At 42.1% G+C, this 17,265-nt stretch overlaps 1 protein-coding gene across 2 annotated transcripts; it reads right to left on the reverse strand.

Moving 5' to 3' along the window:
- Nucleotides 1-671: 671 nt before the first annotated feature.
- Nucleotides 672-11,502, reverse strand: mtpn (myotrophin). Of its 2 annotated transcripts, XM_079183472.1 has the most exons (5): nucleotides 11,150-11,502; nucleotides 9,047-9,160; nucleotides 7,873-7,956; nucleotides 1,951-2,067; nucleotides 672-1,692 (listed from the first exon to the last, which is right to left on the reverse strand). In XM_079183472.1, exons 1-4 carry the CDS (start codon nucleotides 11,213-11,215, stop codon nucleotides 1,981-1,983), a joined length of 351 nt encoding a protein of 116 aa, XP_079039598.1. In that variant the 5' UTR covers nucleotides 11,216-11,502; the 3' UTR covers nucleotides 672-1,692; nucleotides 1,951-1,980. The 2 variants fall into 2 exon arrangements, with proteins under 2 accessions (XP_079039598.1, XP_079039597.1); XM_079183471.1 differs by having other exon boundaries at nucleotides 673-2,067.
- Nucleotides 11,503-17,265: the final 5,763 nt, after the last annotated feature.

Genomic DNA, 17,265 nt, shown 5'->3' on the forward strand with positions numbered 1-17,265 from the left:
GCCTCAACAATCTTGTTTTCCAGAGTGCATTGTGGGCTTAACAATACAGCAGACAACAGGTGTCAAATATGAATTTTGCAAGTGGCACATGATAATTAATTTCACTGAATTTTGTTCATGAGTACAATTTTCTTTTTTTACAGTGTAATCCCTCACTGTGGTTCCACTTCTTTCATCATGAGCCTCGAGTTTAATATGTGATGCAGTCGTCACTGACACTATTTGGTACGATTGCCATAATTTTCTGTGGCTAGTGGTGTATTTTCTGTATTAGAACTGACTTTCCGATAAAAATATGGAGCCAGACATTCAGACAAATCTAGTGGGAGCTAAAGTCAGTCTGATCCATAATGGAACAGTTTGGGGCAGAGTCGCTTCAGTTCACAAACACTGATTACGCGGCCTGAGGCTACCAGCATACTAAGGGAGAAATTTGTCAAACAGCGTGAACTCTACCAGTTATTCATCTGATTCTATAGTTCTGTAAAAATATGGACTGAGTGGCAGTTCCATTTGTACAAGGTGGTATATTGTCAGCTGTCAAATAACTGCAGCTTATTTCCTCCAACAGGATGCTTTGATTCACAACCTAATTTCTTTCTCAGCTGACCATGCGGAAACATTACGGAAGCTTTCCTACCCAACCATTTTGATTGCTTTGTCAAATAAAGTTCAGGTGTCAGAATGTTTTATAGATATTTTTATTTCTGTTTTTACAGACTTTTTGTCACAACAAAGTCAGCAAGAGCATCTTTTTTTTTTTTTTTTTTTTTTCCATTACATAGTAGTAATTCATTTTTTTGAAAGCAACCAAGTGAGGACCAGCGACCATTTCATAGCAGAAAAGCAGAGGCAGTTTTGACATGCAGCGAAACAGGCAGGGCTTCTAACCAAATCCAAGGCAAGGGGAACGCCAACGGCCCCCACCATCCAGTTCCAACTCTAACCCCGATTTACGCATCATACAGAGCCCCCAGAGCCCATCAATTACAAAACACACAGAGAAGCTGCAACAAAAAAGGAATTATCACTCTGACATCTCACTCCTGGGATGAAAACAAAACCAACAAATTTCTAGAATTCCTTGTTCTATTTTGTGCCGTTAATGTTGCTTCAAAAAGGGATTCAGATCTTAACAGATTTTAAAATTGAAACATTCAAGTCTTTCTAGTTAACCAGCATGGTGATTCGTCAAGGAATACAGAATATAGTTTATGCATTACCAACGCAATGATCGGTCAAAAACACTGTTTGATATGTAAGTGATATGCCAAGTAGAAAAGGACAATTTGACCCCAGGACATCGCTCTCAACCAACGTTTCCGAAATTTCATGGTTGGAGGAACAGTTTTGTCTGTTAAAAAAAAATATATCAAGGTGGAGGAAGAGGCCACAAACAATGGAAGGTAAATATAATTCAACTTTACAACGTTTCTTTTCAACCGATCTAGTGTAGTACAGTGCAATTACTGTTTATTTCATGAGATTAAGTCCTGGCCATACAATACTTATAGTGAAGTTGTACAAAATGTTAACACACTATTAATCTATTACCATTTGATTTCCAAGAGAGAACTGCAAATGAGGTGTGTATTTAAGTGCTAAGCTTTGCGTTTACATTACAGAGTGAGTTCTATTCAGAGCAGTGATTTTAGGATCCAGATGCAAGAGCGCTCCCCCAGTGAATGGTCCCTAAGGGAGACATAATTGACAAGTCCTGCTGTTAAATGGCTACAAACAGAGGCCAGAACAAGAGAAAATCCTATCCCAACAAACTTGGGGGGAAAGAAAAGAAAAATAAACATGGTAAAGGAAAATCACCAGACAGACAAATGACCCTCTAACAAACAGACAAAAGCAGTGTTAAGACAGATGCTGATCGGGGTAAAAGGGGCAAGTCCATCTTCTGTCAGGGGACCACTGCATCCATCTGTCCGTCCGTTCACCCACCTGTCCAGCCACCTCCCACACTGTGGTGTCTCACTTGAGCAGCGCCTTTATAGCAGCGTCCTCGGCAGCTTCAAAGGCACTGATGCCGTCCGGTCCTTTTCGGTCTTTGTCAGCTCCCTGTGGAGGAGAGGGGACATGAATATGAAATATGCTAAGAAGGTGCACCAAGTCTCCCTTCACAGTGTGATGCCAAATCCACTTCATTGAGCCAGGGGTTAAGCGGAGGAGCCGAGACCTCAATCTATAGCCTCTTGTTGAATAACGCGTCCTCTGCCCATTTGCAAGAGGTACCGGACAATCAGAGTTTTGTGAACATTGGAACACACCCCCTCCCATCTTAGAATAGCAGACACCTGAACAGAGGAGCGTCAGAACTTTGGCTCTCTATGGCCCAGATACTACGTTTAGACCCTGGTCAACACACAGGTAAGGTTCTTGAGTTCCTGAAATAGTTCCTGGGCCCCTGCTGAAGTTCCTGGAGTGGAAAGGGACTATATTTGGGAGGTCAAACATGTGTCATGGAGAGCCAACAATGCTTATCAGTGTCTATAATTTTTCCTACAATTGTCTTGCCTATGGCCACACACTCTTATTCATCAGCTATCCTTATGTTAACAAAACATTAAAAGGCAAAACTTTTCACTTTTACTTTCCTCTAAATCAGTCACTTATCTAGTCTTTATCCAAACGGCACAATAAATCCACAGACGCAGAGACAGAATCATTTAAGCTCTGAGCGATAACCGGGTGAATGTAAGAGCTGTGAGTGGACATAATCTTTCAGAGGACAAAAACCGTAAGTGAAAAAAGAGAGAATGAAACAGGCAACGTATTCAATGCACATGCAGTGACAAGAGATTTAATGGGCAACGGAGGAGTGGAGGGGCATGTGGTGGAGAGACGTCCCTTTGTTTGGCCTGCCAACTTTAGCCTCTTAGCAAAGGGCTTACAGCGCCATGGCAGAGAGAGTCTATTGTTGCGTGGAGAAGCAGGGCATCAAAAACAATGCGACCCAGTTCAAGTGCCCGGCCCTGTGAGGATGGTTGTCGGGGTGCAAAATTCCATGCCACAGGGGCAGCAGAGCGCATCCCGAGCAGGAGAGATTTACCAGGGCTGAGCGGGTAACCTGTCAGATTTGCAACCCTAATTGGTAAGAAGACCAAAGACAAAGCAAGAGACGGTTTGTAAATTCATAACATGCTTCACCTGTCAACACTTATGTTATGTTAAAGTCTGGTTGTTTAACAGTCCAACTATGACAACTGATGACCCAGAGGTTTTCAACAACTGAAAACAGCGGTTTAAACACATTTTAGAGGATCATACTTGCATATGGGATCCTTTAAAAAGGAAAAGTTCGACATTTTGGACACACGTTTATTGGCTTTCTTTCCGAGAGAAGATTGATATCACCTTAACACGCCAGCTCAGACTGGCACAGTGAGTTAGCTTAGCAAAAAGACTGGAAACGGGGCAGCAGCTAGCCTAGCTCTGTACAAAGGTAATGACATCTGACGAACAGAAAAAAAAAAAAAATAGCTTTTCTTTATGGGGGTTACTGTATGTGCCTTGCTATATAACATCCTAGAGTTTCGGCTGTTGTTTACTCATGATTTGGATGTCTACTTCAGATGGTTTTGATGTCCAGGTCTTCCTATTTCAAAAAGAATATTAAAAGATCATCCTCCTTTTATTTCATCTGTAAATACACAGAGGGTTTCTTCAGCGAAATGTATCTTATCAGAAACAAGACAGGTCAGAATCATTCTGATAGTGTTTTAATAATTTTTCTGATAAAGTGTTGTTTTATACATACCATCAACACTATGCTTGCCTTTGAACAAACGAGGCGTCTACCTGACAGGCACAATTGTAGAACTTGTGTCCACCATCATATTTGTAACACACACTCATATTGCCCCAAACAGTATTCTCGAGGGTCTGCCACAGATTGATAATCACTATGAGTATTTATAGTGGCGTTGCAATAATATCCGTGGCCCATACTCCTCCCTGTTGCTGCCTCTTAGGGTACACCATGCCATCCCCAATGGACATCCAGCTCAGTGGCAAACCTCTGACACCACTTACATTAATGAGCTTTCCCCAACATGAATAATGACCTCTTCATGAACACCTCACTGTCCAATCATTATCCAGTCAAGGAGAAGCTAGTGGCAAAGTGACACACGGCCTAATGATTAAGAACGGCCTCCCAGGGTGTCTCCAGTCAAACCGAGATGCATCACCAACCTGGATTGTGGAGCCACACAAAGCAGCACTGGGGCAGTAACGTGATGCCACTGACCTGCTAAAGTGTCCATTAAGTTTTCATTATGCTATTAGAGAATGGAATTGAAACGCCTCCCATGCAGAAGTCTTCAAATATAAGGCCAGCCAGAGAATCGCTCAAAACTCACTTGAAATGCAACACTAACATCCGACCATCGACCTGCTGGCAGCAGTCAAACATTACTGATCTGTAAAAGTGCAAATCTTTAAGATCCGGCGAAAAAAAGCCAAGGAAGGTCAATATCTGTATTGAGCTGTGTCCGCTAGGGTCTAGTTGAATTGAATGTATTTGATATGGTTGAGGGAGCTGCATCAAATCTTGCTCAAAATTGGAAAAGGCTGATTGGAGTTCACATGGTCACTTTTCATTATTTAGAAATATTACAAATCATATGAAGATTCAGAGCTGCAATTAACCTTTTTCTTCAAAACATCAGTTTCTCAATTAATTGCTTGATCGTAATTCGCATACGAATTCTTGAGGACCAAAAGGGTGTTTTGTGAGGTCACAGTGACCTTTGACCGCCAAATTCTAATCTGTTAAACCTCGAGAGCAAGTGGACATTTGTGCCAAATTTGAAGAAATCCCTTTAAGGTGAGCTTTAGATATCACGCAACACAAAATGGGTTGCGTACGTGGCCAGAGTTACGTGTTGCAAAGCCCATTGGAAGATGATGCCTACTAGTATGTTTTACTTTAAATTCTTACTTATAGACTACTGTGAGAAAAATAAATGGCAAATCCTCCTTTGTATAGGGTCAGGTTTAAAAGCCAAGGCATTTGGCTTTTAAAATACAAAATAATACGGCATTTCTTCCTAGTCATGGGTCATGTACAGAGTTCCTCATAGAAAAAAAGTGTGTGTGTATTCATGCCCTTTCGTTATTGACAAAAAATTAACTGGCTGGCCTCTGCAGGCCGTAGTCAGCACTCTCGCCAGATCTTACGGATGGGTCACCTATTGGGGTTAAAATGGCCTTTCATAATTCATTGCCAACAACAGCACAGCACGCAGTCAGGGGGGGCAGGGGTCAGCTCCCATGATGCACCAGGGAACCAAGCCATTTTGTCAGAAAACATAAGACTGTGACAGTTGAATAGTCCCAATTCAGTATTCTCAGTGGGTTCCCTTTATCCACTTGTAAAGTCGTGGCTGTTGTGCTACAGGTGCTGCCAGGCAGAGTGGATTTGCAGCAGCACAGTCAATAGGGGGGCTTAGGGACAATCTATTCATCGCATGTTAAGACACATGGCGAGTTTTTAGAGAGGTGAGGTGTATTGAAATCTGGTCCCTGTGGTGACCGATGACCTTTTGGCTGCATCTGGGTGTAAATCGTTTTTGGTGCTTAGTGGAGACGAGTACGTAATATCTTCGCTGTCCACTGTAATCCCTGTTCAGATGAGCTATGGCTGCCTGTCTTGTCTCATATGATACCACAGACAAAGGGTTTTCTTTTACAAAGGTCCAGCCAGCTTTAAATTCAAATGCAAGAGTGGTAATTGCATAGCTGCCTATTTCAGACGTAGAAGAGCTCCTGGCTTTGAGGAGGATGTACTGCAGCTGTGTGGATATGAGACTGGTAGCAGGGGAAATAAAGCAGAATGACTGTAGTCAATAATGAAGACTTAGAATTAATTTTTATAAAAAAGGGGCAGCATGCTGGTTATAATTCCAAACACTATATGTGTGTTACGGACATAAAATGTGTCATCCAGTCTTGGGTGTCAGTTCTTACTTCCTCATTCTTAGCAGACATACAGTAGCTAAAAGAAAAGGCTTAGGTATCACCAAACTAAGACAAGAAACCATTCTACCATCTTGTTGTCACAATAATACAGCGTATAGACCACAGGTCTGTGTCGAGTAGAAATCAGCAATGTACCTGCAAATGCTTACCAGTGTTACGCAAGCAACTTTTTAAGAGGAGAACTTACTAGGTAGTAAATTGCTATTTTCTTCCTGTTGGCATTGGCTGCTACTTTCAGTTTATCTTCGAGCCAACAGCACTGCCAGGCCAGCTGACAGCAGTAGACCAGCTGCCGGCCAGCTGCTGGCCGATTGCTTGCAAGACTCTGGCTTGTTGATGCGAGGGCCGGGGATGTGTTGATGAAAATGAGGGATTAATACATCCGATGCCAACAGGAATAAGTAAGCAGTGGAGTACCCCGAAAATGTCTCTCTAGCCAAACACCAGTGTTTCCCATACATAGATACTGTTTCCTTTTTTCCAAATGTCTGCTTCAAAGTGCAGTTGAAACTGATAGAGCTGATTGAAAAATGTGCCCCGAATATGAATATGTGATTGTATAGAGTGCAAAAAATGACTTCCCTAATCGGTAACGTGAACGCCTCCTCCCGTCTTCCCATTACTTCTGTTAAGCCAAGATGATGCCACCGTGAAACAACTCTGCAGAGGAGCTTTCATTTACCCTGCCTCATTTAGCCTGGCTGAGAACAGACAGCTGCTCATGGACACATACTGGTTTGCAGCAGACTTTGACGGTAAACACATGCGAGCCATCTACATGGCATCATGCGGGCGTTGTAGGCTCCTCTCTCATAGTGGTGCTGAACTTGTGACAGTAACTTAAGTTGCACTTTTGCAGTTTAACATGTGACCAGTATGCTCGACTTCCACTCGAGCTTTGTGTGCAATTTGGGTCATGCTACAGATATAAAAAGAATAATTATCTCAAATCAGGAAGTGGTCAGTTATACAGATCTATTGTATTCTAATGAGACTCGGGTGTTTAATGATAGAGGTGTACCATAGACAGACAAAGAACTGAAGGAGGTCTTGATAGACAAGTAGCTTTTGTGGCCCTCATTTGTGTGCCATTCACTGTCCACAGGGGAATCAATCCCATTGTAGTCTGGCTCATTTGGGCAGTGGGGAAACCGAGCTCCAGCCTAGATGAGTGGAAAATCTGTCATTTATATGTATATGAATGCTGTGCAGGTATGGTGTACAAGAGGCATTGGATTTCCTAAAAAAAAAGGTCCTCCATTAAAAGAGGCTTTCCATTTGACTGTGATGGAGCGCCACAAATCCGTTTTCTTCTGCCGGATGATGCTTGTCGGATTGGACATTCATTACGGTATGCTTGTTATTCGGTTGCATTTCTGCAGCGTATGCCAGCTGTGCCTGACTCCGTATTGTCTCTCTCCTCACAGCTGTGACAACTATGAGCACATGCCCACATCTATCCGACTACGGTAGCATTTAAAATAGTCCCAGAGATAAACAACTGAGGGTTGAAGGATGGGGCAGAAATGTAGACGCAGCAAAGGGTGTCTAAAAATCTACAAATCTAGAGTTCCCATTAGAAAATGTCATGTGATTAGAGGCATGATATGTACATATTTATATACATCGCTTCAGCACCTATGAATGAAACAACTTCAAAACACCAACACAAAATAAGTGAACAGCAGCAATACTGGGTCATGCTCTGTGAACATTCCAGTACAGCCTCCACAGGACTGTGTTAAAGGGCCCTTTGTCCAGCGAGTTACCTCATCAGCACTCATATGGAGCCTCGGACCCATCAACATGCACCGCGGGGTGAAGGACACTTCTATGTGCAGATGCATGATGTGAGCACGCATATCAAATAAAAGTACCAACCTTTTCTAGCAGGACCTTGACACAGGAGGTGTGACCCTCGAAACAGGCAGAGATCAGTGGAGTGAGCCCGTGTTTGTCTGGAGCCTGTGGGGGGGGGGGAGCAGGTGGGAAAGGCATGAGTGGAAGACAGAAAAAAATGTTTGAGAAACGCTTTATCTATGAGCCGATCCTAAGCACAGCCGCAAGCCTCATACACAAGAGCACATCTATCTTTCTCTCAAATATAACTAAGAAAAAGAACTCCTGTGAGAGAGAGGCTTTACTTCTCCCTTATAGCGAGAAATGAAAAGATGCGCACTGCACTTCAACGCTATATTTATCTCAAATGTTTCAGAAGCTGAGCTGGTTATCAAGAGAAATTGAAAAATGCTCAAACACATTGGGGCTTGGGAGGCAAAGAAAGACTTTATGTTGGTGCAACTTTAAATCCTTGTGTCTGTGAAGACCGGACCAGTGGATGTTATGGTGTTGAGCTGTTGTATCTAATCTCAGGCAAGCAGGGGAAATGCACCAAGCTAATGTGGGAGCTTTGAGCATCAGGAAGCACCCTAGAAACTCTACAGTACAGAACACTATTGATGTACAAATAAAAAAAACAACCATCTAGGCTTTGTAAATTGTTCTGTAAATTATTTATCCAAATTTGTTTCACACACACATCACAAAGCTTTGTTTCTTTCCATGGCTAGAAGTGTAATGGAGTTCCATGCTGCTTGCATATACAATTCTACTGGTTACTGAACAGGCATATGAGACCTTTAGAAAAAGCTGTAAATTACAATGGAGCTCCATCCAAATTACAGATATCAATACTGTTGGATGGGTAAGTGCCCTTTAAGTGGATCCGGATCAATCTACTACAACAATACCACCAGAAGAGACTATTGCAGCTCAGAGGGCCTATCAGGCTAGAGGTCTGGAAACAATAGACAATTGTTGAATGAGAGAATGAACAATAGCTGAAATAGCATACAATATACTGGTTTTAACAGACTACCTGAAGCCTATTGTTAAACTGCTTGAGCTAACATGAACATTATCAGTTTGTTTGAACTCGACTATGAAGGGAAACAGACATGTCAAACTGTTATTTTCTGTGGGCATTGTAACCCTGGACAGTATGCAAATGAATGCAAAAAATAATGTGAGGGTTGTTGGTTGTTGTGGCTCTTACGTTCATATCTGCTCCCTTAGAAATGAGGTACTTCACCACATCTGTCTGACCAAAGTCTGCAGCATAGTGCAGAGGCTTCCTCCCACCTTCCAGGGTCCGGTTCACATCGTCGGCCTGGAAAAGAGGAAGACATTAACAGGGCTGAAATGAATACAGTGTTGGCACAAGCCATCAATATGCATCAAAGAGGGATCTGAGGACCCCATTCGCTCACTGTTGATACAAGCTCACAGTGAAATACACAAGACAAACAATTACATGCACCATCCTTTGCCCTTCATTTCCCTGCTGTGATGTTGTTAGTCCTCAGACTGTCAGCCTTGGAGCTAAGAGAAAAGACAGACTCACCACCCTTCCTCGTTCCATTAACCACACATACAGCTTAATGTGTGCCAGGTGGCCCACCAGTGACAATACATAATGGAAGACGTATCAGTAACAGCTGTGGCTGCAAGTTCCACATTTTCTCAAAAACTGCACTTTGACTATGACTAACTAATTGTTGGGGTAAAAAAACATTCATTAGTAGAGATGCACTTTTCTTGGCCAATTTCGATTTTTTGGAAAATCTAACCTGCCGATTCCCACAGTCCTGGAACCTTCCAGAAAAACAATTTCAAACATCCTGAAGTCAGTGTATTACTTTTACTTTGTTATTGTCATCTAAGAGTTTTTTTTCCATAAAAACACAGGTTGAAATATTAGGAAATAAATCATTCATCAACAAATGTGTAATACGCTGCTAAAAAAAACATCTTTGCATTCATAGTGGTGAAAATATGAGTGATTGGATCATACTGATCATGCAAGAGGAGGGCGTTGAAATGGATTACACTGCAAGTTAGTTGCAATGGATTCTGTCAGTGACCTTAGCTTACAGAGGATAAAGTGTTAAGACATTCAAGAGACTGATTTTGGGCATCGAACAGGCTACTGATTGACGAGTCCAATGATAAAAATTACAGTCTATGTTTGGATAGAATCTTCATGTGTATTTAAACTTGACCTAACATACACTTTTCAGATGTCTATATGAAATAACGACATATTATAGCCTATTCTAATAATGTCTTTAGTGTAACTATCCTGTTTGCAACTAAAACTATTCAACTAAAAGCTAACATCAAATCAACGTACACAACCTAATGTAGTACTGTATGTTAAAGCAAAAAATGGCCTCCTTCAGCAGAGGCAAACACAACAGGTTTTAATCTAAAAAAGCAGAAGAGACTTTAGGCTCTGTAGTGAAATCATTGTGGCCTAACAGGCACATATAAGTGACTACTTTTCTATCAGTGCCATCCAAAACAAGACAAAAACAATGTCGGCTAGTGTGGAGAGTGCCGCCGGATTTGCTGTAGCAGAGCCTCCTAGCTAGCTAGACACTGCTATAGCACGGGCCTGTGTGGTGGTTAAGTTGGTAGCTCACTTATCCCACGGCACCTTTCTACCAACAATAACACGCATTGTCCAATAACGCGTTGTCAACAACTATTATCGTTGCTGCAGCTTAATTTACAATAAACACGACGGTAGCAGTCGACGCTAGCTGTCAACATACAATGTGTACCACCACGTACCAGCTGGTGTTGTTGTTGGTATGCTTACCAACAGGTTGCCTTCTGCGGAAAGTGGCAACGATAGCGTTTTGCTAGCCGAACTAAACATCTAAACCCACCATGTATAGTGTTAATGACGATAGTTATACGGCTAGAGTCGAGATAGTTAGCAAAACACTGGCCCACTATTGTTTAATCAAGACTAAGTTAGCCCTGTGTGTTGCTAACTATGCTAACTTGACATTAATACTTACACTCAGTCAACGCTAACGTGTTACGACAACCTTGAATGTTTTGAAACGAGTACAAGCTTAGCTAAAGCTGTATAAACTACAAATAACGCTACGATTCCGTCCAACCATACCAAATTTGCTTGTGTTAGATTACCTAACTTAACATTACCAAACTCCAGCTAACGGTAGCTGCTAGCCAGCTTAGCAAGCTAGCTAGCTAGTCTGCTAACTCACGTTAGTTACCTTAGATAAGCAGCCACTCACGAGTCACTGGATAAAAAGAAAAACAGTCAAACACACAGTGGTCTTACCGTTACCAGTTTGGCTTTCACCTCATCCAGGTCCCCGGTCTGCAATGCCCACACCAAATCTCCCATCTTCCTGTGTTTGGCTCAGGTGATGCTGCTTCCCTGCTGCAGGCAGTTGTCAAGTTGAATGCTAGTGCGTTAAAAGTTAGCTAGCTATAGCTGAAAAAAACTCTTCCTGTCGTCGCGTGTGAGGACGGTTGTAGAACTCGACTTGAATAAAAATCTCGTTTTAATACCTAAGAAAGCAATTTTTGTTGGATTTGGCGTAACCCCCCGAGGAATGGCAGGTAAAAACAAGCTCAAAAGAAGTTCTGAAAGGCAAAGTAGCCGAGAGGGATCCGCCTTTCTGCATGCCAGAAGTGTTTCCGTTGTGGTTACCCGGAAGTGAGGTAATAGTTATGTTGCACTATGCAGGTGCTACAGTTAAAAGGATAAACACTGAAATATTTTGATATTACATTTTGACAATTAAAAGATTTCCCAAAAGATATCAAATAAATTGCAATCATTATTGTTATCCTTATCAGATCATAATTTAGAAAAAAAATAGAAGCTAGAGACACATGAATATTCAATATTATAGTAACAATTTAAAAATAATTATTAAAAGCTGTACATCAACAATTGATGGAACTTAAATCCATTAAACTAAGATTTGATTCCTGGAAAATATCATAATTTAAAGTTGTATTGCTGTCATTTCAATGCTGAATGAGAACAACAACTGAGAGACTTGTGAAGTCCATTTGATGATTATTTCATCGTCGGAGTTGCAGGTTGCCTTTGATCAAATCTTTTGATCATGGTTAACTTCCTGTGACAGCCCGACCCGCTACAACACGCTGGAACAAGACACTACATGTTTTCTGTTGTACCTACACTCCCGTCAGAGATTAATTAGGTGCCAATATACATGTATGAGAGAGTGGGACCGGCCTCAGAGAGCCTGTGGACCTTATGACCGATGATACTTTAGCTGGGCGCCTTGTGCATCATTATGCACCCGGGGACCTGAGGCATTAATGCGGCAACTCGTGGAAGCAATCTGCACTTTCAGGGCCATCTCCATGTCATCCACCATTTGAAGAACTGCTCAAGAGAGGATCAGCTGCAGAAAGACAACATGGCAAGAGGGGGAGGAAGAAGAATATATTGTTTTACCTTGATCTGTCAAGGATCAAGTGAGGCGACTGCGGATAAGTGGATAGCAGGGCCGTCCTTCAATCAAAGGATCGGTGGTTCGATCTCCGGCTCTGCTAGTCGCATGTCGATGTGTCCTTGAGCAAGACACTTAACCCCAAAATTGCCTCTCTCCAGTGAATATGTTGCAACACTATCATTGCATGAAATCAGCAGCCACTTTGTCCAGAGGATGGAGAGGACAATAAAAGACACCATTTTGAAAAAAATTCAATATGGCAGTATTATGAGAATAAAAATGCCCCTAATGAGATTCAACCGCTCTCCCACCCCAGTTCTCTCTCTCTCTCTCTCTCTCTCTCTCTCTCTCTCTCTCTCTCTCTCTCTCTCTCTCTCACTCTCTCAGGTATTAAAACTCTTTTATGTGATAGTAATAAACTGTCCTACAAGTGTATGTTGCAGATTTGACACCCAAATGGTAATAAGGACACCGACAGTTACTGCAGGTTTCTCCTGCTTGTTATGCTAATGTGACATATATGACTGAAATGAGTCCCAGAATGGTTAAGCACAAGTTCATATGTGGCTTAAATCAATTGCGGCCCAACCAGTCATGCCTTGCCGTAATGATGTCCGCGTACTAATGTCTCATTACATATTCTCGAACCAGTTTCGATCAGAAAATGAATGCTTTATTTTACAAGAACTCTAGTAGCAGGATGTTTATTTTTTTATATCATTTATAGGGAAGGTTTGAAAGTAAGCCCCTGGAATGTGAGGGAACAGCACAATGTTTTTTTTTTTTAATATATGGGCGCCAGGGAGAAAGCTGTCCGTCTGACAGAAATGTCCGTCCATAGGCATGACAGCATGGCACCTTCATTTTTTAGTCTATTAGCAGCGCTCAGGCAGCAGAACTACATTGTGCAATCCCTGCACTGTAACACATTTTTCTGTTAAATAACAGTAAAGTGCTGGCAGCACTCGCGAGAGTCTGTTGCTAAGACAGAGAAAGGTCTCGAACAAATTTCATTTTCTCCGGATATATCTGTCTGAAAATGCAATTTCAGTGTCAGAATGTTAGTGGAAGATATGTAGCTTGTGACAAATGGTCCAATACTCTCAGTGGGATGTCTTCTTTCTTAACTGTCTCTGGTAGTAGCTTTACATTTTCAACTGTAACACTGATACTACAACCTTAGTAAAAATGTTAGTACTATTTCAACTACTACCTGTGGACTAATACTCCATCCACAAAATTAGTGTCAGTTTCTCCATTGGTGTTCTGTATGCAGACACCTGCCAACATTGAAATATTAAATTCTTGTTCAGTTTTTAACCTTCACCAACAATAACAGTGTATGTTGCAAAATGAAAGAGGACATCTGAAGAATGCTGGTATGCCAAATAAGTGAGAAAGTGCAGGATATACACATAAAGATACATAAGACTGGCTTTAAACTTTTCCTTTTGTTCTTCATGGTACATATAATTAACAATAATTAGAAGAGTATAATGCGAAATAAAATAATCGTATATCCACCTCTTGTGATCTGCTCATTCTCCCCCTCTGCAGTATTTCTTGAGACCATCCTCATCAAGTTGATTAGTGTACTGAAGGGTAATCCATACTAAATTGGTTTAATCCATCTATCTCAGTTGTACATGGCCTTGTCTTTGTCACGGCTAAATGTAATGTGATTAGGGAGGCCTGCTGTGACTGTCGCAGACACCCAAGGTATCCTGACTTGATTCACTGAGAGTGGCCTAAATGTCAGATCTGTTTGCCAAGACAGCAATACTAAGCCTAAGATTGTCAGGACATAGGAACTTATACAGTTTAGTGTAGTGTATCTGTGTTCATGCCAGCACCTGGAAAGTCTGTGAAACATGAAAAGCTGCAACAAACATGTCGAAATCAATACACAAAAAAAGTTGTATAGGAGCAACTCAACCCTGACATACTGATGTGGCCTCTTTTTAGCAACTTGAATCAACTTCAGAGGGAAGTACGGCTCTGCTAAATGCACCACTATGTTCCTTAGCCAATCGCCAATCATCTTTGTTTTTTGGGACAGCTGTGGCTAGAGCGGGTCTACCTTTACTCAAAATGCTGGTGGTTCGATCCCTGGCTCTTCCTGTTCGCATGTTGAAGAGTCCTTGAGAAAGACACTGAACCTCCACCACCATTGGTGTATGAAGGTGTGTGTGAATCAATGAGTGAGAGGCAAATCATAACGCGCTTTGTCTGAAGGTAGAAAAGCATAATATAAATGCAGTCCATTTTGCTGTTTGGCAGTGTGTTTTGTGTGCTGGAAACAAGATCAATGAAAGACTTAAATGGTGTAGCTGCAAATGTGCTGCAAAAAAAAAATTATGTGCGGCTTCATCACGATGTCTGACTCCTTTCACATTACAAATGGTAATTTGATCCAACGTCAATAACAAAAAAACATTATTCATCCCAGGCAAAAACAATTTTTATTTTTTCTTAGCTTCTTTTAGAGGAGGGGAAAGAAAACATCATGAATACACATGTTTTTCTACTTTGTCTATTAACGTCTGTAGATTTCCCCCTAAATTCAACAAAAGTTACCGTCAGATAATGCCTCCTTTAAACAAAGAAATTCAGAAAACCAAAAAAGATTGTCTTAATCAGCTGGGGAAGTTTCATGGAGATCTCAATTAGTTAACATTTCTTGTTAATTCTTGTAAATTTATTATTTTGTTTAACTCTAATTACAGAAGTTTCTCAGACATCACAAATTGTATTCAACATTTTTATTGTTCATATTTGGACGTGTGGGATGAACCGGAGAACCGGGAGAAAACCCAACCCGCTTTGTTAAGAGACCTTTGTTAGATGAGTAAGATGATGACTAACACAGCAATAGTCATACAATAGAGCAGAGCAAAAACGCCAGCCCATGGAGGGCCCTCCGGTGACGGCGAGTCCCTCCATCGTCTGGTTTACCAGTCTGTTTGTGAGGGAGACCCACTCTTCTTGGCTGTGGTTCCGGGGAGCGTCACACTTGATCATCACTCTCACTGTGAGCAGGGTGACGTTCTAACGTCAGCAGGCTAACATGCTTATGTTAATATAGTTTAGCATTTCTTAAGCACAACTTCAGTGGTTTCTGTTTGTATTGTATTTCATTTTTTTTTCCTCGCGGAGAACTTGTTGCTCAGATCTGTGTTGCATGCAAAAGCACCATAACTAAGTTCGGGATGAGAGCAATTTCCGCAACTCCCAGTAACGCGCCACCCATGATTGATTTAAAGCTCCAACCTCTCGATCACAGCTGGTCTGTTGTACTCAGATATTGCACACTGAGCAAATTTGGTTTCGAAACCGGGGAATGTATAATGACAGAGAGGGCGAGTATCATCTGGTTTTTCCGACTCATCTATTTGAAAACTTTTGATAAAAGGGGTTGCAAACATGACTCTATTTGATGAATCTATACAGCGGGAATTAAAAAAATGCAGTTTGGAAAAGTAATAAAAACTGGTAACTGCAGGGGAGCGCGCTGTGTTTTGAGGGCAGAGGAAACATTAAATAATTTCCTATCCAATAGACCCATAAGCTTTGGAGCTTAATCTCAAGAGAAATTAAGCCTCTGTTGATGCCTGCAATGCTGAGATAAAGGAATATTACTTCATGAGGCAATGGGCAGTCATGCTAGTTGATAGCATAACTTCTGTAGGTTATTGTGGTTGAGCACTTTTGGAGACCCCTGCACATTAAAGTTGATTTTGACCATCACTCACCGATTCATGAAAAAAGCTGCCTTAGAAAATAAACACACAAGCTGTAATTGAATGATCCTATTGAGGACCTGAGGCTTTTAAGGACCTTAAAGCACCGTGGGTCTTTAAAGTCAACAAATGGACACCGCTAATTCTCTAAATATCCTGTTTGGCAGGTATGTGTTCTGATATGTATGGCGGACTCGTCTTTGAGAGAGAGAGCGGTCTATGCGGCCTCTGTGGGCAGACCTGTACCGCTTCCTTTGACTCCACACGCTGCCTCCCTCTAGAGGTCAGGCCATAGACACTGCTTCCATAATAGGAGCGTGGGCAAGAGGAAATAAGCAAGGCACAGGACAGGACCTGTCTTCAAGCAGAGGCACACTGACGTGAACCCCGCATTCATTCCCCTCTAACAGTCACGCTGAGAGTGGGTTTTTAAAGCACAGAGGTGTGAAGACATTGCAGTCTAAGAAATGTTCTTTGTCGCTCCACGAAAGTGGACGGATCTCTACAAATTCACTCATGGACTATGACTATGTGATGAAATTGCAACCAAGAGACCAGGATCATCGCTGTAATTCTCGAATGCTTAGAACCCCTAATAAATCGAGCAGCGACACCCGTGGCTGTCCGTTGTGCACCTGTATCACCTTCCATCATCCGGACCTCACTTCCATCAGGCAGTGCTCTGTCCCATCATCCATCACTCTGAGGTGTTGTCCAATAGCGGCTGCCCATGATCCTCCCAGACTAGCCCTGACTGGGGGCTTGTGCTTTCCGTAGTAGATGTGAGTCCTGATAGGATGTGACAACTTTATTAGGCACAAATCAGGCGGCAGAGGTTTCATTCTCCGCTGGACGTGTGTGAGCGATGTGCGCCCCGAGCTGTGGTTTTTGTCACGGGTGGGATTCTCTCTCTTTTTATCTATCTCTTTTTATTTGAAGCCTCCGAGCCTTTCTCAGACATAATCGGCCCTCCCCCAACTCTCGACCATCTACTACAGGGGCCCTTCAGGGGACATATGGTGGCTCGGATTGTTGGCCCTGTCAGTGCTGAATAGCGTCAAGCCCATCACAAAAACGACCGCACATGTCACTCCTGACCATTGTTAGCTCCAAGTCACATCACATGACATAGCTCATCATCCCGTCCACCCCATGCTGCACATATAAAGCCAGCTGTAGAGGTTCATCTTCTATAAATCCTATTGACTGTCATGGATCAG

The sequence above is a fragment of the Pholis gunnellus genome (assembly GCF_910591455.1).
Source record: "Pholis gunnellus genome assembly, chromosome: 22".
NCBI classification, from domain to species: Eukaryota; Metazoa; Chordata; class Actinopteri; order Perciformes; family Pholidae; genus Pholis; species Pholis gunnellus.

Excerpts from the sequence above, each read along its gene's own strand:
- mtpn (XM_079183472.1), bottom strand. The coding sequence starts at position 11,215 with ATGGGAGATTTGGTGTGGGCATTGCAGACCGGGGACCTGGATGAGGTG. Across the intron at positions 7,957-9,046 it reads CTAAGGGAGCAGATATGAAC|GCTCCAGACAAACACGGGCT; the intron begins GTAAGAGCCACA and ends CCCCCCCCACAG. Across the intron at positions 2,068-7,872 it reads TCAAGGTCCTGCTAGAAAAG|GGAGCTGACAAAGACCGAAA; the intron begins GTTGGTACTTTT and ends TCTCCTCCACAG.